General features: G+C 43.3%; 1 protein-coding gene and 1 long non-coding RNA gene across 3 annotated transcripts in view; one reads left to right on the top strand and one right to left on the bottom strand.

Annotated features, from left to right (window-relative positions):
* LOC109513172 (uncharacterized) overlaps positions 1-21,277 on the bottom strand; it is a 37,505-nt gene that overhangs the window by 12,672 nt on the left and 3,556 nt on the right. Inside the window, exons 4-6 of one of the 2 annotated variants that reach the window (XR_002167674.1) lie at positions 14,472-14,545; positions 1,648-1,719; positions 810-858 (exon numbers count right to left, since the gene is read on the bottom strand). This is a non-coding gene — a long non-coding RNA (uncharacterized LOC109513172). The remainder of the gene's footprint in view (positions 1-809; positions 859-1,647; positions 1,720-14,471; positions 14,546-21,277) is intronic. The other variant, XR_002167673.1, reaches the window with a different exon arrangement.
* Positions 212-21,242, top strand: antxr1c (ANTXR cell adhesion molecule 1c). The gene is made up of 18 exons (XM_019865396.1): positions 212-675; positions 7,491-7,562; positions 7,983-8,054; positions 8,389-8,470; positions 8,633-8,663; positions 8,762-8,835; positions 8,944-9,012; positions 9,390-9,470; positions 9,651-9,711; positions 9,915-10,013; positions 10,089-10,158; positions 12,735-12,813; positions 14,228-14,323; positions 14,509-14,547; positions 14,699-14,797; positions 14,875-15,039; positions 15,805-15,885; positions 18,310-21,242. Exons 1-18 carry the CDS (start codon positions 509-511, stop codon positions 18,559-18,561), a joined length of 1,689 nt encoding a protein of 562 aa, XP_019720955.1. The 5' UTR covers positions 212-508; the 3' UTR covers positions 18,562-21,242.

Raw genomic sequence — 21,277 nt, 5'->3', positions numbered from 1 at the left:
AAAAAAAAAGAAATCAATAAAATCCACAAAATCTATTGAATTGGGAGTAAAGTTGAAGGGTCACACTAAGGAGATCCCAGCTTGGGATCACCAGCCTATTCCTCTCTCCTCTTCTTCCCAGTTTGACATGGGAGGAGCAAAATGGGAAGTTGACCCGTTTTCTCTCCTCTTACTCGCTCTCTCAATCTCTCCTCCTCAAGATGAAATATGAAACCGGGTCCATTTGAGTCCAGCTTGTCCCACGGGTTCCCAGATCCTCGAGTGCCAACAAGGCTCCGCTTCTTCACCTCCTTTTCATGTTTTGACTCTCTGACAGGAAATTTCCCCCCCTCCATTTTTAATCGTTTTCGCAAAAACACCGGGTACACTTTTTCTTGGTTTCTTCCAAGCATCCCTTTCATTTTAAAACTGCCTGGTGGGATGTGAGAGCACTTTGTGTCTTACCGTGTGTTTTTCCAAGTCGCTAAGGAACTACTTTTTTTTTTTTTCCTCCCCAAACAAAGAAGAAATGGTGCCAAGATTATTGTGGAGCATGTCTCTTGCTCTGCTTTTGTTTGGATTATTTTTGCTCATTTCATCGCCCGTCAGAGCAGAACCGGAGCTGCAGGATGAAGAGGAAGAGGAGGAAGAGAGTTCTTGTCAAGGCGCTTTTGACCTCTATTTTGTGCTTGATAAGTAAGTTTTGGTCCTTTCCGTTAATACATATTATCCAAAAACATGTTGGTGCTTTAACTGCATGGTTTGGGTGCGACATTGGATTTGTAAAAGACGAAGATGAGTGTGCCACGAGTTTCAATATGCATCTTTACCTCCATGTGCATGGGGGTGACGCAGCAGAGGAGGAGGTCTTGTGGGTTGCTGAATAAGCAGAAAGAGGAGCGACTGTTTGGATGACCGTCATGTACTCTGTAGCGCAATGTAGAATTCATGCACTCATCCTTTCAAACAAAAACGAATGGAGAAGTGTCACTACTTTTTGACCTACTCGCATATCCCTACTTCTTTTCTTTCTTTTTTTTTTTTACATGTTTGCAAAGAGAACGCTCAGCCATCATTCTGTCATTAGTGCTTCTGTTGTCGCGCATTGGAAAAATGCTGTGGTTTAGTGACATCTGGGCACTGGACCTCAGCGGTGTGACGCAGACTGCCAGTGAAGAAAATTAAATGGTGAACAAAAAAAAAATGCATTCTTCCATTTGGGGGATTTCACAGCTCATAAAAAGCCACTGATGAAGGCACTGTCATTTATAATACAGTAAGCAGCGAATAGTACACACGGATGGCACTTCCACACATACTTTCAAATTTATTGAGACAATCAGCCCCTAAACTTAGATTTAATAGACATCATCACCTCTCCACTTTCTCGATCCATTTATCAATCCACATTATCCATACATCTGTCAATTTCTTCTTCCGGGTACTGAATCGTCCATTCATCCAACAATATAAGAACTATCTGCTCATCCATTCCTCTCTGCATCTCGATCCGACTCTTTATATATCTTTATATACGCAAAACATTTACACTCTTGTTCAAATCGTGTTCGGGGGATTTTGTCACGGTCCGGTGAAACCAAGGTTGTACTTTGCGGCCAAGAATCCAAAAGGTATGTTTGTCGCAAACACGGCAGAAGAGCACCCTACCTGCAATGAAGCGTGGTGGTGGTAGGTAGCATCATGCTCTGGGTCCGTTTTTTTGTTCGCCGGAACTGGGACCTTAGAGGAAAAAAAAAAAAAAAAGACAGAATTATGAACGGTGTTATCAATCGGTGTTCGCACAAAACTTTCTGCAAGAAAGCAAAATATGTCAGAAAAGCCTACAAGAACAACTGAACTTGACTGGGCGTTAATCAGAGGACTGACATTCTAGATCTATATCATTAGAACTTTAAGTACATCTTTCCAACAATGTCTCATACAGTGTGCCTACATATAGCCACCTGTTCAAGCATCAATCTATCCTCCCAAATATAACCTATCCATCCATTTATTGATCTATGGAGACAAGACAAGGTATGAATGACTATGGGTGTGTTTGAAGGGAAAAACCCAGAGTTACTGGAAATTGAACAAAATGTCGGACGGTGTCAGAGATTTTCTCGGACAAGGTTAAAGAAACGACTCGGCACACAGGAAAATTGTCTTCAATATCGACGGAAGCGGATCTCTGAGAGCGAACGACGGTTTAGTTGCTCCGTGATCACGCTCAGAGCCCCCCCTCCTCGAGTTCGAACCTTTATTGTGACATATGCAAAATACAAGAATAACACTGCCCCCGATATTTGCATACCGCACCCCTGGTCCGGCCCCTCGGTGGTGATTGGTTACCTGGGGGTGCGCTTTGAACCAGCGGCACTTTGGCGCCTTTCGGTCTGGTCTACACTGTATCAACATATCGCAGACTTTGCGGACGACAAATGTCGCCTGGGCGCGACGGGTGTCCTCAAATCGTCTTTTGTTGTTCAACCGCTGTTCCCAAATTACTCGTTCCCCCTTTGTGACCGGATCTGGCTCTCTCTCCTCTGATCGCCCACCCGCCTTGATGTGTTAATTGTGGTGTGGGCTGCAACAGCCCTCCGCCCAAATGGCCGGCACCTTCTGAACAGGAATTTGGGGGTGCGAATTACGCACCCAGACGCTTCAACGTGCACAGATCAAATGAAACTTTAAACATGATACAATTTCGCCCATAGATTCCTCTAACAGACGGGCAAAACCTTCAAAGGTCAGTTTTTGGTGTGACGTAACGTCTCAAGGCATCGGGCGAATGTCGTTATCAGGAATATACAATCTAACCACATAGATTTATTTTTGACACGCGGTGCTCTTACAGGCATCTGTGGCACAACTCAAATTAGAAGCTAAAACACGGGGCTGCAGTCCAGATGTGCAATCCGTTGTTGACTTGCTTTTGTTGCCTAAAACACGGAGACACGTGCTAAGAATAACGTGACTACAGGCCGCTGCTATTGTTAACTCTCGTGCCAGCTTCAGCGCTTGCTCCGGGGAAGATTTGAAACTCACAAGCAGCCATGGCTGGTGGACTTCAAACAAGAGGAAGCTCTCGAGTAATCTTAAAAGATTCGCCCAGTTTTATCCCTTTGGCTTTTTTTTCGCAGACACAGCATGAACCGGGCTTAAACCGTTTGAAACAGAGAATGCAGAGTAGTGGTACTTTTCATGAGTGACAGTAATCTCTTCCTGGGAATTTAAATAGAATCCCAGAAACCCTGAATTTTAATTAGACATGAATGTTACTTCCTGTCTACATATTTTGCTTTCGTATGAGTTATGGGGTGTGCATTGGATCCAGGATTTATATTGCATGATGTAATGTAACCAGAAAATGTTTCCACATGCACTGGAAGCAAATGAAAGAAGATGTTCTCGCCTCTTAACCCCCGATAAATGCTATTTTTAGGTCGCAATCTCTTGATATCAGCTTCTAAAGTGTCAGCACGTGCGACAAGATTAGATACTACCAAACACAGATAGTATGAGTCCGTATCCGCTATAAAACTTAGCACTAGTTTGTCAGCTTTTTGTACACCATCCAGTGTAATTATTGTTGGTCGCACGAAATGCTCATGTCGGTAGGCTAAAACAACTGATAAGATGAGACGAGAAAAGATGTTTTCCAAATAGCAGTTCACCGAGTACAGAGCACAACTTTGCTCGGCGCTAAATGCTAATGTCATGGCGAATAAGATGATACTGTGGATACAAATTGGTGTGGGACCACTCGAGCAGCATTTATTGCCTTGTAAAAAAAAAAAAAAAAAAAAAAAAGCACTTTACGGAATTAATTGCACTCGGCTGGTTCTAAATCCCAATGTCAGCATTGTAATAAAATCTATTATAGTAAAATAATGTTAGTAAATTACAGAGTTGGATCATTGGATTAAAATCTCAATACCGATGGTTTTTAATCATTAAGATGAAATGTTTCAGAGAAAATAAAACTACAATGTAAATATGAAAGGTCTCTCAACTTGCCCTATTTGATTTTGTCCAAACATTCCCTTTTAGTTGCATGTACCTGCATGCATGTGCATTAGCTCAGCAGTGCCACAGCAAAGAGTCAGAGCGGAGCACTAGCTGTAAAAGTAGGTTAGTGGTTTTAAACAAACAAATCTTTGTGCCCAGTCAGTTGAATTGGAGCGCCATTATTGGCTGCAGGCTGGGGTGGTCTGGATAGGCCCAGCTGGAATGGCAGACAGCCGTCTTGGTCGCTGTAGGGATTTTTCACATTTTATTTTTCCTTCGTCCACACTTTGAAGCGTGAGAATGAGGCCGAAAGCCACAAAGCCTCCGGCCCAACGGGGCTAGCCCCCCCCCCCCCCCCCCCCACACATTCTGTCATCCACCCTCGCCGACGTCCGTCCACCCTGGCTCGGGTCCCATACCTTGACTTTTACCTTTGCCAGAAATACATAATGCGAGAAACAGACCATCATAAGTAGGGCAGGCACCCCAGAGACCCAACCTCTTGTTTACATACAATTTTCCGTTATTTGTCGACTTTAGATCGCATTACCAGGCGACAACAACGACACAGCTGCAAACAGCTGGATTCCAGCTCAACATGAAGATAGAGCTTGAATTATACGCTAGAAAGAAGTAATGTTTGTGTACATCTCCTGCCTTAGTCGTTCCTCACCATCTCCTTTGTTTTTCTCTCTCATTTTGACTCACAGCCTCCACCGAGTCTACACAGAAGTATCTGACTCATTTTGTTTTTCACATCGACACGCTGCGTTTTACCCACTCAGCACGCTAAGGTTACAATGCTAGCGCATCACAAGCAGGGCGCTAATAGTGCATTTCCGAGCTGTTTTGACTTGTTTGCCAGCTGCGCTGAAAGAAGGTTAAACACACACACACAAATTTGGCCCTCGGATGGAAGCCTCTCGTCGCCACGCTATCTGGCAGGCAAAAGAGACAGCAGAGTTTTCACATTGCCTCACTTCCAGTCTGCGTGTGATCTCACAGACAAAGTCCTTCACAGAGCAAAACTTGCTGCTGAAACGTGTGGGAAAACGGTGCACGACATTGTTTCCAACAGGCTGTTCTCACCGGGTGCTATGACTGTCGGTGGCCATGAAATGTCGTTGCCTAGAGATGAAGCCATAATATGGGACCCACTCTTCCACAAAGGAATAATATGCCATGATCAGGAGGTCTCCCACGCTGACAAAGACAAAAATCATCTCATGGGAATTAACACGGGAATGGTGTTAAAAGTTCTGCAGGACATCCGTCATATGTACACAAGTGGGGATTTTGTACATCCTCACCAATTTCAGAAATGTGAGAATGCACAGAAGCAGATGTCTGCTATTGAGGAGCCTAGTCAAACCCTCTTCTAGTTTTTAGGGATACCTAATGGTTTGCGATGATGCAACTCGGCCTCAATCGCTTCGTCCGCACATTCTGACGCCCCCGTCACCTTTGCAAAACCCCAAACCAGTCCGATTTAGGGCTCAGCTCAAACCACCGAAATGTGATTTCAAAAGAAATTAGTAGGGGCAATGCACTCCAGATAAAATAATAATCGCACAGAATGGCCCACTTCCTTTCCCCGGTGGTGTTTGAACAGGTGAGCGAAACTGCAAGCTAGACCTCAGTCCCACGACGGCAGCCACCTCACACAATGGGTGCGATCCAAGTAAAATAACAAGTACTAGCAAATAAGCCACATTAAATAAATCGTCACAGAGGACTGTATTTGAATATTTGCAGCAGAAAATAGGCCTTATTTTCTTCTGGTACGGGAAGGGAAACAATCTCTGTACACAGTTCCAAAATCGGTGTGGCTGAGCGTGAAACCCTTCGACGTGCGCTTACGCCATTTGAAAATTGTTAAAGGTCTTGTCCTCCTCCTCGGCCCAGTCAGCACGATGAGAAAGTCTTCATATGTTTGTGTTAGTGTGTGTGCAGAAAGTGTTGGATTTATCAGACCAAGAAGGGACAAAATGCTGAGGTAGAACGTCGGCTGCCATTCGTTTCTGTGCACAAGCGGACGCCAGAGTTCATGGAGTCCATGTCATTGTGGAAGACCTCTCTGTCTTGGGTAGGAGATATTTGCAGCATGTGTGGTCTACACGGGGAATTCTAAAACTCGGAGTCACCGAGGGGGGGAGTGTTGCTCATCAGCCATTGTTCCCTTCGCTGGGAATATGAGTCAACTCCTCGAACTTTCTTCAGCTCATCATGTATGTGATGAGACTTGGCATTGACAAAGTCTTCTCTATGTACCATGCAACCCCAGTGCCAAAAACGATCCATCAAAAATTCCCCAAGCAATGAGCTCAGTGAATGTACAGCAATTGATGTTGCTGCAGCACCCTCCCTGGGATGAGTGGGTTGCACTGTTTGCCTCGCACCACAAGGTTCTAAGAGTTTGCGGCGCTTGTGTGGGTTTTTCCTCTTGGATATTCGACTTCCTCGCACAGTCCAAAGACCTTTGTCGGGTTAATCGAAAAGTCTTCACATGCCCACATGTGCAAACTTGCTCAGTGCTCTCGGGCAGTGGTTCGGAACTGTTGTCACAACGGACTCAGGTTTTGCTCTAGGTGCAAATCTTTAAGAGACATGAAATAATCGGGCCGATGTGTGCGCCCAGTCTTCAATGAAGGGATGAAAGCCAAAGTGAGCACTGTGGGAAAAACAGTGTTGACCTTCTGTCCTTTACAGAGAGAAACAGCAACGCACTTGTTGGCACGCTTTCGTCTAATATTGTTACATCAGTCAGTCGGCACCTACAATAACATTCTGTCTCCCTTGAACTTGACTCCGAGTAGGCGTCGTCATCTGAATGGGGCTGTAGTTTGACCACAGTCGCTTAGCTCATTTCCCATGTGTCATCTCTCTCTCTCAACTTAACTATACGGTACGAACTTGATGACTGCTCACATTGTGCCGGAAGCGTCCTAAAGTATGGCTCAGACCATTGATCAAAATGACCAATTAGCAGACACAAACATTTGATCCAGAAGAAATGTTGCTCCATTGTGATGTTTTATGATGTCCATTTATAGACCAGTCATATAATGCCCCACTGGGAGCGAAAAGGAGCTCTGGGCATACTTTCAGTCATAATTAGCCTGGACAAATGCCTTATAACCTTCCATTCACAAGTCACTAATGGTTTAAGCTAATTTATTAGCTTAGCCTCTGGGTTGTTTTTTTTTTCTACAAGAGCTTTTTAGATGTGAGTACAGTCCTCTGCTGGCTATTTTTCACCAGATCGAAGCCTCGACATTGTTGCGTACGGGGAAAGGAACTTGCTCGCCGGCATTCTAGCAAGAAAAGAAAGCTGTTCGTGATAGGTCATTTTTAATTTCTTAGATTTTACAAAGATAAAATATGTTAACATTCAAATTAACTCTAATTGTCGTGTTTTTAACATTCAATTTAAAGCTTTTTGTGCGAGCATTATCAATAGCAACACTTTTGTTGATTGATGGTTTGTTGTTGTGTTTCAGGTCTGGCAGTGTGCAGAATCACTGGGATGAAATCTACTACTTTGTGGAAAATTTAGCAGAGAAATTCAAAAGGTAAGATGCAATGCAAGCGAGTGTGCTATTTTAAGGCCATGTTTTGTGTGAGCGTCCAAGAATTCAAGTGGACCGTATGAGGTCGCATAAAACCATTTTACGACTGCGGGCACTTTGGAAAATGGCTTTCCTCCGTAGTGGACTTCCTGAAGCCCCATGACGAAGTTCTCCACAGAGAAACACGCACATGCATACACACGTTCCAGGGTAATAAAATTCAAAGTATCCCTTACATCGCTACATCCCAGCGTATGCTCAAACGCTTTGCAGGCTAACCTTTCAATCAGTTGAGCAGCCTAACTTGTCTGTCGTTTTGTTTGTTGGGGTTTCCCTGAAAACGTTATTGTTCCCTTCCTGACCGCTGACAAAATGCAAGTCCTCAGGGCCATTTTATTTATTTTTTTGCTTGTTTCCCCTCAGTCCGATGCTTAGGATGTCCTTCATAACGTTCTCCTCAAGAGCATCCACCATCCTAAAACTTACGGAGAAAAGGTAAGACAAAGATGTATTTTCACCATGACTTTAATATCGTTAAAAGTAAGTAGCTGAGGAGGCTCGGCGCCCAAACCGCATGACACTACAGTGCTCTCACGCAAAAGGAAGCAATCGTCATCAAACTTGATTCAAAGCATGGGACCGGAGTGAAAGCAGATGTTCCCCCTGACGACACGCTGCTGTAAATGAACGCCTGAGACCTTGTAGCTGTTACTGCGTGAAAACTGCTTGGCTTTTTTTTTTTTTGTTTGTTTTTGTTATTTTTTGTGGACTTGATGAAAAGAGGAGACTTATTCAAAGCGAACGTGCATGATTGCGTTATCTTTTGCAGAGTGGACATCCAAAAGGGGCTGAATGCGCTTAAAAGGGAGACCCCGGGTGGAGACACATTTATGCACCTTGGACTGCAAAAGGTAGGCAATTAAAGCCCCGCTCTGTTTTATTTATAAAAGGACATTAATCAAAAAGAGAATCAAGTGGCACCCTAGTGCAGTCTCACGTGTTTCCGTTTAAAATCCAAATCTGAAGTTTGAGCTGCTTAGGCACACTGTGATCAAGCTCTCTTCTCATTAAAGGCGAATGAGCAGATATACCAGGAGAACTTTGGTAAGCAGCGACTGACGTGGAAAAAAAATGGGTGCATTTCTTATTTACTTCAGACAGCTTTTGTTATGGTTGAGCCGTGGCTGATCTTATTTTTGCAGGCAAGGCCAGCGTCATCATCGCGCTTACAGACGGAGAACTGCAGGAGCTTCAACTTATCACCGCACAGCAAGAGGTAGTTTCACATGTTGCACATTTCGGGAAGCCGAGGGAACACCCATTGTTTGATTGCTTGTTTTCCGCGGGAGTAATTGATATGTTTTTTTTTTTTTTTTAATAACAGGCCGAGCGAGCCCGATCGCTTGGGGCCATCGTGTATTGCGTTGGCGTGAAAGACTTCAACGAGACGCAGGTATTGGATCTTACCTGTTTCAAATTAGAAATTGATAGAGAGCGCATAGAGGTCCCCAACTCCGCCAGATGTCTCAATTTTGCCATCGCGGTTGATATATCAACAAGAACATTCAGTCTTGCCGGATCTGGCCTTCATCGTAATCATCACTTCAGTTGAATCTCATCCAATTCACATTGTGTAGGTTTACTATTGTTTACGACTGGGAGGTTTATGTATGTATTTTGAGAACTATTGGAATGGAGAGAATGATCCAAAACGTCTTTTAACCTTGTGCAAAGTGTCAATGAAGTACTTTTGGAATCCTAATTATTTCTCTCTTTTCTTCTTTGCATTCCCACTTGATGCCCCCCCCCTCCCTCCATATAAAAATATAGCTGGCGACCATTGCAGACACCATCGAACATGTGTTTCCTGTTTTGGGAGGCTTCCACGCTCTCCGGGGTGTCATCGATTCGGTAAATAAAGGGCTTCATTGTCAAATTTGCATTGTGCCGCTGTCGCCGTTGAGATACGACGTCATTTGATTCCAACCGTGCAGTTCTGGGGTTTTAATGACATATCGGGTGCCATGTAAATGACATACGATGTGGAAAAATTTTTTTTATTGTTTTTTTGTTTAATTTTCCCCCCTTCAGATCATCAAGAAATCTTGCATTGAGATCTTGGCAGCTGAGCCGTCCAGCGTGTGCGCAGGAGGTGGGGTGGATCAGATATTTGTTTCACGGTCTGGGCACTTGGTTAGACTTTAAAAAAAAGATCCAAAAAGAGCTCATTTGTCAGTGTTTTCATTCAATTCGGTTCATACCACACCCGTTACGCCACTTGAACAAGGCAGCATTAAATGTGCTCTTGCCATGGCATACTAGTCTCATGGGTCCAAAATGTTGGTATGTAACCAGAGACTTTCCAAGTGGTGGTGAGGGGCAACGGGTTCCTCCATGGCAGGAACATCAACCAGGTGCTGTGCAGTTTTAAAATCAACGACACCGTCACAATCAGTAAGTAGACACCCTAATGCTCCAGAATGAACCGAAAGGACGTGAAAATAAAAATGTGCACGATTCACATTGTAGATGAGAAGCCTGCGAGTGTAGAAAACACCTTCCTGCTGTGTCCTGCTCCTGTCATTGACGAAGTCGGGAAGTAAGTATCTCTTTGTCACAAATTGAATCACCGGTTGCATCAAAGTAACCCAAGGATCAAGAATTAGACTTTTTTGAACAGCATATTTGCATGAGTATGGGTTGAAACCGGCTTGCTTGAGGGGCTGCGCCAATGGTGAGCGCCCCCAACGTTTGTGAAAATAACAACAAGCGGATCATTTGGCCGTCTGCTCTTCTTCCACCTGGCTCAGTGGAAAGCTTTCGTGGTGGCCAGAAAACAAGCACGCAAGACAATGAAAGCAGTTTTGCCACTTGTTTTTTTTTTACACTCCAAAGACAGAACTACTTGAATGCAGCATTCAAGTACATTTTCCACAATGTCCCCTTTAAACGCTACCGCAATGAATACCGGGTGCTCATCATCATCCGCATGCATTCTTTGAACACGGAAAAACAGCGTCGCATGCATGTGTATATTCAAACACAAGGAACAAACATGTCCACTTGACCCTATCCAAGGTACCTTTTCTCGCCGAATTCCAGGGCGGCTTACTAAAATCTAAGCAGCTCTGCAATGCACTTGAAGCCTTTGTGCATTTGCTCTGCTTCCGTCTTGAATGAGAACACAGCAGTAAAATCTGTCGTCGCAAAATGAAGACATAGACGCTGCGTATTTATTTGAAGCCCAGCCGCTGAGTTTATAAATTGCTTACAGTATTTGTAATGCTGCCTTGCACGCAAGATCCATACACGCATGAATTAATCACCTTGAGTTTACTTTTTGGACTGAGCCTAAACCAAAATCAACATTCGATCTGCCTCTCAAAAAAACTGGGGAAGTTCAAAAAGAAAAAAAAAAGATTGAGATCCCGATTTTTCACAACTTAACCATTTTTTTAAATATGAAAGGCAACACAAAATAAATTAATAAAATAAAATGTAGTTCCTGATTTTAATATGACTTCCTCACAAGAGTTACCAACCAAATTTCCAGACGATGTTAAAGTTATTAACGTGGCAGCGGCATTGTGGAGACATTTCATCATGCATCACACATCATGATTGATGCCGTGGCAAAGAAGTCATAAAAATGAAGTGTTTTCCTGCCTAAAACACAGACAAGAGTGTCCCACTTAAAAAAAAAAAAAAAAAAAAAATCCTCTAAAAGTTAAAAACTTTCCATGGCTTCATGCATTACCACCTAACCATCTGACACTTCAACCGTTTCCCTCACTGGCCTTCTTTCTCTCTGCTTCTTGACTTTTGCTGTCACTATGGCTTCACAAACCATATATGCCCCCCCCCAATCCCCCACGTTTCACCCCGTCCCTTAAAAAAACAAAAAACAAAAAAAAAAAACCCTTGTCATCTCATCAGCTTTATCAATCTCGCTGGGCCGATCAAAGCCTTGTCACAGCGAGTGGGGGTCTTTCAAATGTGAGGTCATGTGTTGAGTTTGTACACGTCTCGCTTCACAGTGTGGTGGAAAGGCCGCAGGGAGAGCTCTTTCGCAACTTTTCAGCACACATGGCCATTAAAAATATTTGCGCACGTCGGAATGTCAGTTACAAAAACCGGAGACTGGTTTACTTCGGAGAAATCCGCAATCTTGTCATTTTGTGCGTTATTTTAAGCCTCTTAAATGCAGCCAGATGGAAATTATTTTGAACATGGATGAATCTCATTTCTCGTGTTTCCATAAATATACATTCAAAAGATGAGATGGTAGGAATTTATACTACACGATGCTTCTTCTGGGGGTTTTATGAGTCCTCCTGATGTATGCTACTCATCTACTGCATCTATCTTTTATTTAAGTGAGGTACACACAAACCAATTTTTAACATCAGGACTGCTTTAAGCGGTGGTGCGAGTTACCTTTTGTGAGACGGATTGCGGTTTGAGTCACGGTAGAATTATTGCCCGCCCACCCCAAGCAGAACGTGGCCTGTTAACATAAACCTAGACAACCAGATATTGTCTAACGTACTCCACTTTCACTTCATCACATATGCTCCTGATTACAATCAGTATATGTGACGCGAACAACCAAACCACATCTGGAAAAAGCCACCCCCTCCCCACATATATCACGAATCAAACGTCCATTTTTTAAACTCACGTAATAACAGTGTCAACGTCACATGCATGGGTCTGTTGATGAACTGCACCCACAAAGCCTTCTCTTATCGCCAGACCGCTTTTGTGTGTCAGTGTGAAACCGGGTTTATCAGCTGGTCGCCTGTTTTCCATCTGCGAAACCTCTTTCACGTTCACTCATTCTGTCAGTACAAAACAAGTGAGGGACTTTAGGTGGAGGGGGGGCATCCAAATGCGTCCCTGTTTTTTCGTAACTCAATGCCGAAGGATCACCAGAGGTCACGAGGATTTCCCAGAATTGTTTTTCCCACCCTTGTAGAAGGGAAGGATTTGACTTTGTGTTTAGTGGCTGTAGGTGAGGTTGACCTTACCTCCTTAGTTTCAGAGGTTCGGTGACATTTGGTACCAAATTCAATGGCTTCATTCGAATATACATCAGACTAAATAAAAAACGTGCTAGGCATTGACCCTCCCGTCCCCCCACCAAATTAAATTGCGGCTGTTGTTTTTTTTCAGGGTGATTTATCTTCAAGTGAGCATGAACGACGGTCTGTCTTTCATCAGCAGCAACGTGCACATCACCACCACAGAGTGTGTAAGTGGTAGCTTATTGGTCTGGAGGGTTTTGATATCTTTATTGATAGCGTCCAGTGTTACAATCATCTTTCTGTCCTCTTCAACTGTAGTCGCGTGTCCACCAAATGTTATAGTTTACGAAACATCATCTGGCTTGCGTTCCCATCCAAGAAAGGACAGCTTACTATGTCAGCCACTTCAATCGAGCGATAACATAACATAACACAGCTACTGAATTTTACAAAAACAACTTGACATGCGAAATGAAAGATAACAAAGGCAGCAGAAGATGAACATCAAATGTGACCCTTTGGATACTGTAGCAGCACCTCAACCAAAAAGTGTATTATGTACGTATGGAATCTTTGTTCATGGAAACACAACATTGCATTTGTGACCTTTTTTGACCTTGAAATAGCAGTTTCACATTTTTTTTTGGGAAGGTACAGCGTCTTTGAATAAACAGCAACCGTACTCTAAATCACCCACTTCGGAGGTCTATAATATTGGCGGACCAACATTTCCAAATTATGCTCCGCGAAAGCAGTGGAGTCATATTGCGTCATACTTGTTTGTGCCAGCTATTTTCACGGAACTCACCGACGTACTATTTGACTTCTAGGAAACAGTTCATCAGTCCACCGGTGGTGACTGGCTGACGGCGACGGTGTTGCCGCCGATCTCTGATAAACAGCCCGCGAGAGACAAAGCCTTAAGTCAACCCGGCATCTGATCCTCATCTGTTGTCCGTAATGGGATCCATACTTGGCTCGCAGACATTTAGCTCAAAGTTACTGACGGATTCGCGGAGGGATTTCCCAGATGACGTCAACTGCTGTCATCGAGGAGAAAAAAAATCAAATAAACGAAACGCGAGAATGACCACTGACAGTCAAAGCCTGAAGACAGCCAATGAAACGTTTGGAAAGTTGTTTGTTGACTGCAGCAATGGTCACACCTTCAACAAAAATCTATTCGTTCGACTACCTCGAGTGCAATCGCTTCTCTTGATTTTGATGTGTTACCGTGCATGATTTTTTTTTTTCCTCACGGACGCGTCCAGGGCTACATCTGGATGTCATCTCAATAGCTTGGGGTGATGCCTTTAACATACTGCTATTGTGCTTTTGACTGTTAACCTTTTACCCCCCCCTTGGGACCATACCTGCACCTTTTTGGAGCGGATGGATGACCAATCCGAGTGAGCAGTTCAGTTCGTGTATCTGAGTAGGAATTTACCTTACTGTACTTCTAGTCCTAGTCACATAAGATGGCCTCGCTGGAAAAGAACCAGCTTTAGTCATGTCCTGAGATGAAAGCAGCCTGACTGATTTGGATTTCTTTTTAGTGCCACCCTGGGTAATGTCTGAGATAAGACGATGTCTGCGAGTTTCGTCAGCTTCCTTTTCTTTTACGCTATGTTTCGTCTACAGTTTGATGGCACCATTCTTCTCATCACCCTGCTGGTGTTGTTTCTCCTCCTTGCCCTACTGCTCATGTGGTGGTTCTGGCCTCTCTGCTGCACCGTGGTAAGAACATGAAAAGGAAACGTTCTGTCGAAAAAAATGACAGGAACACGAGGTCGCTCCAAAACACTCTTGAGAGCTCAAAGGAAGGAAGCTATTGAGATGAATGTGGTTGTGAGAAGCGAATACAAAACCACATTGTTTTTTTTACCTCTTGGGAACATGTCAAATTTGTGCTGCTTTTCCAGGTGATCAAAGAACCTCCTCCTCCACCTCCTCCTGAGCCTGTAAGTTGGAAAAACACCAAAGCTATGGGCACATCTCTCAATAACCCGAACTCAAATTAGACAACAAAACTACACGATATAAGGAGTCCAAGTAACAACAAGCCTTGCTTGTGAACTGATGAAGGTAATTTTACTTTTTGGCTCTTAAAAGGAGTCAGATGACGAAGATGGTCAGCCAAAGAAGAAGTGGCCCACTGTGGACGCCTCATATTACGGAGGGAGAGGAATTGGAGGGATCAAGAGGATGGAGGTGATGCATATTACGGACAGGCGATAGTAGCAATCAAAATATTCATGGGTAACATTTCACACTTGTGTCTGAAAAAGGTGCGCTGGGGCGGAAAGGGCTCTACCGAGGAGGGGGCGAAGCTGGAGAAGCCCAAGAACGCGGTGGTGAAAATGCCAGAACAGGAATACGAACCCTTTGAGCCCAAACCTAAGAAATCTCCCAAGAAGCCGCCTCAGAACCGGAAGTGGTACACCCCCATCCAGGTAGGATTTTAGTTTAGTTTAGTGTGCACGGAGAGCTCGATGTAAACAACGCGGGGGCCATTCATGGGAGACGCAGCGCTTACTGTTATCTGTACACATTGCCTGTGAAACTGTACAGCCTTGTGTGTTTCTGCGTGACTTGAGCGCTGCTGTGATTCATGGCGAAAGGCGACACCCCAGTCAGCAGTCGGAAAATCCGGTCCAGTCACTATGCACGCTGACTGGACTCCCCTTATGTCAGGAAAGAACCCCCCCTACAGCACACTTGCATTTAGGTTCTGTTTCAAGATGTAGGCCACCCTTCTAATGTTTCATTGAATATCATAAATCCCAGTTATGAGTCGCATAAACTGATCGTCTGGTAGAGAGGAATGAAGCCGGATTCCCATCGACATCTGTAGCCACGGCGTTATGCCAGTTTGGGGGGTTTTTTTGCCTCTGTCTTGGGTCCCGTGCCACACTTAATGAAGGGTATCAGCCACGTGACTAAATAAACATCAAGTCAAATAGAGCAGCGTGGATTTATATCGTTCAATCCTAAGGTTCTGGATTGTAATATCAATTCCTGTGTGGATTTGATGTCTTCACATTTCCAAAACTTGAATGTTAGCTTAATCGAAGAGAACAGCGGCTCGTACAGTATATACCCTGCATTTGACAACCAGTCCGGGGTGTACTCTGCCACTCGTCCAACGGCATCTGTCAAGCCAAATTATATTTCAGTACTGAGTCGAAAGATGCGATGTTCTCATCTGTCTCATTCAGGGGAAACTGGATGCTATCTGGGCACTGTTTCGTCGCGGGTACGACCAGGTCTCTTTGATGCGACCCCAGCCTGGCGATCATGTAAGTAGCCAACAGGACGACTCTCCTTCATCTCTTACCGCCCTCCGGCTGAATTTATTTTTGCCCTCAAGCCGACTTAAGATCCTCTGCTTTTTGATCAGATGCATTTTTTTTTTTCCATGTGTATCATTTTAACATGATTTGAGAGGACTAAAAACAATGCGGATATTGCCACTGCCAGGAACCGAAAATAGTTCCTGGAGCTTTGTTTCCAAAAGTGAATATAATTACCCATTCGCATGTCAACACTGAAGACTCAATGTCAAACCTCTAAGAAGTTTTCCAGTAAGTCAGCTTTGAGTGATTTACATTGTGTGTCGAATGAAAGTCCAAAGAATGTCATGTACAGCAATAATGAAACAGCTGTTGACTCGGCAAGAGCGAGCATTCCGTGGCAACGTTAATGCCCGCTTGCACGGCACTATTTATTTGAAAAATGCCTGTGTTATTTGTCAAGCGCATTTTCCCCAAATAAAGTTCAGGTAACGCGACTTCAAATTGAAGGATTACATTAAAAGATGCTTGTTTCCACTCCGAGTGAAACACAGCATTCCAGTGCCTGGAAATGAGCTAGCCTGGAGATATTTCTTTTTAGGGCTTCATTGCAAACCGCATATGACTTTAGTGGAAAAAAAAAGGCATGATTTCTTCTTAAAGGCAAACGTTGCATCATGCCCAGCCAGCGCAAGTCACCCGGCTGCGACGCGCCAGTGAGGGAAATTGAATCTTTTTCTTTTTGTGCCTGCAAGGTTGCAAGCTGACAGCGATTTTTAGTCTCTGGGGGCAAAAAAAAAAGGGCTGGACATGTTTGCCATGCCAAGACAACACTCTTTAAACGAAAAATTCCTGCTAAAAGAATTATTGGAACATTTTCTGCAAAGAGCGGCATGATTTTAACCGGTGCTTGGACCGCGGTCTGATGTCATGGGGACAGACGAAGATTAGAGCAGAACAGATGAAAGCAAACGATAGCTTGGAAAGTGCTGAAAAGCTTGCGGGATAAAAGTTGAGAAAAAGGTGAACGATATTTTGACTATAAATTCGGAAATGAAATCGTTTCACATGAACACGTCCGAGCATTTAACTTTGTTGAAGACTTAATCAGATCAGAGAAGATCTTATCTTATTTCTAATACAAAGTCGCCGGGCTTTCAAAATAAACCTCGCGGCATCAAGCTACAAGGATGACACGGCGCCAGCAATCACACAGCCATTGAAGCCCATTTCTGGTTCATAATGCGAAGCAGGTGTGAAAATGAAGGAGTCGCGTCGAGGGAGACATTAGCTCGTAGGGGTGAACGAGACGGGCCGAGGAAGAAAGGCGGGATGAGTAATCGGTCCATTTTCGGCTGCAGACGCGTTTGCTAGAATACTGAGATGAATTAACATGGGATGTTTTCAGGAAAGCTTTTTTTTTTTCTTTCATACAGCGTTTACACATATATTGTACATGTATTTTCAAAGGTTATTTTTAAACAAAAAAAAATTGACTCTTAACTTCCATAAAGGTGGGTGCAATGTTCAACAAGAGGAAGACGCGAGTCCCACAGTGTTGAGAACCACTGAGCTAAACTGCACTGTATGTTTGCGACATGTCGGACGGGTTAAGTTCCGGACAGTTAAGTCTTGATGGTTTCACAAACAGTCCTTTCGGCTCTTCCCTGCAATAAACCCAGTCACCTCCGCTGCGAACCACAACGTTTCTGTTGACGTCAGACCGTGCATGAAGTCTAGCTCCAAACACAAAAGACAACTGCACACAGACACACGGTCAAAAAAAAAAATGACTCCGCTGTGAGTGCCTGCCCACATTTTATTCTCGAGTCTCCCCCAAGAGGCCATTTTGCTCTCGAAAGGGTAAATGAAGTCATGCCAGTGGCACACAACTGGCCAGCAGTCTTTTATACTTTTGGACTGACCAGATGTCATACGCACACGCACGCACGCACACACGTACACACATTTACAATTTCAACAAAGGAAAAGAGTAGTCAAGCTTTGTGGAAATGAAAACAACTCAAGGAATATTCTCGAGGACGAAACTTTAAGGACGAGAGCCAGTTCAAAAGACTGAATGCAAAGCTGGAAATTCGGGACAGAGGTGGAGGATGAGGAACAGTCATGAAAGACAAAGAAAATTCAAATCACAAATGAAACAAATTATTGGGACTAAAAAGAGACGCGTGATGAACAAAACCTCAACGTGAGGAAATGATGGATGAATCTGAGGCAAGAATTTGAAAAAGTGAATCAAAAACAATACAAGCCAATGTCAAACAAAAGTTGCACAGAAAACAAATCTTATGAGTCTGCTACTTTTTTTTTTCCTTTTTACTTGACCAAAATATGCTGTTTGGGGCTTTGGTATTTGACATCCATACAGTTTGTGTTCTCTTCAAAGATGTGCCTTTTGTCACACTTCAGGGTCGGTGTATCAACTTTACGAGAGTGAAAGGAGAGTCCCAACTGGCGAGGTCGGCACCGCGCACCCCAATCCACACGCCCTCGCCGCCACCGCCCGACTACCGCCACGTACCGGAGTCCCCCGTCACCTCCGGCCCTCCGGCCAGAGCACCGCCCTTGGTCCAGCTACCGCCGGGACCCCCGCCGGCCCGCATGCCCCCCGGGCTTCACTGCCCACCGCCGTCGCGTCCGCCGCCTAGCCTGCGACCCTGAATCACCCAGGTAAAAGTCCCCCAACAGCTTCCCCCCAACCCCACCCCCTCCTTGTGGACCCACTTTAACTTCACAGACTGACCACTCTGTTGACCAGCTCCTTCAGTCTGAAGTCAGTCCTCCAGCCTGGGATTCGTCTGCTATTCACCCAGAAAAAAAACACCAGCGTGATCAGTTAGTCGTTCATTTTGTTCTTTTGTATGGGAAAGTCCGTCAAGTCCACTGGCTAAGATTTGCCCGTCATGCTTCTTGCGCCCTGAAAGAATTTCTGTTTGCCATGTAGGTTTCACCAAGCGGGCTCTTCATTAAATACTATCAGGGCGCCGTTTCAGTTTTTAAAAAAACCTTCTGACGGATGGCCTTACTAAATTTATGAAAGGATTGTAATTCAACAATCACGCAAATGTTTTACATACGGAAGCGTGGGACTGCCAATGTGGAGTAAAAATATTTTGACTGGCAAATACGTTCGAACCTACGTAGCATTTTCCCAGAATGCCATAAGGCATGCATGATAGAAAAAAAGATGAATGTAAATCATACACTGCAGCCATAATCAAAGCATAAATAACAATAGCACATATTTAATTTATGAACCTGTGAAAAAATAAATGAATAAATAAATAAAAATAAATAACGATTTTTATTTACATGCGCGCGTGGCTACGTCTGAACATATTTGCCAGTCAAGCTATTTTTACTCCACAGTGGCAGCTCCACACTTCCGTATTATTCCAACTCCTCAACTGAGAATTTTTATGAAAATAACCGACTGGGCTTTTTCGACAAGCAAATTTTTTTCAGTGTTTTGCACACCATGTAATGATTTGCCAAGCAGTTTAACTTGATGTTGTATTTCATACAAAGTGAACGGGGGGGTGATGCAGGGAACCGTTGAACAGGATGATTGTTGCAGGACAGCAAAATCTTTTGGGACCAAAGTCAATCGAAGCAATAAATATGATTTATTGGATGTTTTCTTAATCGACTACTGAGTTATGAGTTTGCCATCGAGAATTAAAGAATAATCGGGTTTCGAATTTGGGATATTTTTTTTTTTTTTTTTGCAGAATTGATTGGGTTGAGTTCCAAAGACGGTTAGCTAAAATGTCGGTGCTATTTTGGTCAAAATGTTCTATTTTTTTAGGCAACAACGTGCTAAAAGCAATTTCTCAATTCAGGAAAAGTCATGTTGAACGACATACATTTTTGTGTGTTAACAGGGAAGTGTACAGAAGGTTTTCTTTTTTTTCTAAGGTATGTTTTTGCATTATATTTTCAAGATGTGTTTTTGTTGGTTGTTTTTTAATTTTCTCTTTGAGGCTTTGGATTTTGTCCTTATACGACGTGATTTGATTTACAACATGACAATATGTAATTGTTGGTTATTTTGTTTTGTTTTTAATCTGCGCACATATACTGCTGGAACACAGTACGCTGTTTTTGTTTTACATCCATGGCATTTAAAACTCATGAATTCAAGCTGCCATAAATCAGGTTAATGACTCTCCTCGTGTTTTTTTTTTTTTGTTTGTTTTTTTTCCCCGGATTCAATCCCGATTCTCTACTTTTGTATTATGCTATGTCTACATTCTTTTTTTTTTAATCAGCAAAGGTCACGTTGCAACTGCAGGGCAGTTCACAGAGCATCTAATTTATTTCCTGAGAGAAATGGAGGAGAGTACCGGTACTTGAAAAATCGACAAGGTGTCCAACCACCGACATAAACACTGTGCGCAGAGTCTACAACCAGCTTGCCAGTCAGACAAGGCCTAGCAGCTTTTCAATCATCACCTCTGCAATGTTCTCAGATCTTAACATTTTAATTGGGTACAATATACACTCGCAGGCCACAACATTTTGTCTTCTTGGTAGTGACGTCTCATAATGTTGTTGTTCCTCATGAAGTGTTCAGTGAGTGTATTTTGTAAGCTATTTTAGCGATAAAAGAAGCGTTGACAAACGATGATATTCCTTTAATACGCCTTATGGATTCTTCTTTTGTTCAATGGTTATTTTTGGGCTTTGTTCTCGAACTTGTTTCTGTCTCCTTTGTGATGTACAACACAGAAATCAATCGTTGCTTTAAATCACTTTGCTGAAGGAAATGCTATGCCATTTGCCCGGCTGATTTGACAGCCCAAATTACAACTATCAAAATCAGGGGGAAAAAAAATCAAAATGCCTTTTTGAAGTACTTATAACGATCTATCAACGATGTACAATCATTTTTATTGACTCTATCATTAACCACTCGTCTTCTATCGTGTGTGTAATCATTGTTATCGTCACGGTGATTTTGAATGCACTTGATGAATTTGTACATGTAAAAAAAAAAGAAAAATAATCATACTACATTTCATTTATGCAGCCACATCCCGTTTTGATTGGTGGGGTGGGAGCTTTCCGAGTGCCTAAAACAAAGTGAACCTCGAGCATCTGTGGCCTTTTGTAAGTCTTTCCTACTGCAGGAATTCCATAAATAGGGAACAATTGCAGTGGCTTACATGGGGGGGTGGGGACAGGACATTCCCAAGAGGCATGTGTTATACTAATCAGTGTTTTTACATGTGCAGTATAAAAAAAAAGCAGTACTGAAGCAAATATGAAAGACATATATGATTTCTTTACCGGTTTGATCTTTTGAACTGTATCAATAAAGGTTGACGTCCAAGCTTCTATCAGACAGTTTCGACTCTATGTGTGGATTGAAACC

This window comes from Hippocampus comes, unplaced genomic scaffold (assembly GCF_001891065.2).
Source record: "Hippocampus comes isolate QL1 unplaced genomic scaffold, H_comes_QL1_v1.1 scaffold74, whole genome shotgun sequence".
Taxonomy (NCBI): Eukaryota; Metazoa; Chordata; class Actinopteri; order Syngnathiformes; family Syngnathidae; genus Hippocampus; species Hippocampus comes.
Note: the sequence above shows the minus strand (reverse complement) of the source record. Positions and strands in the feature narration are given on the sequence as shown.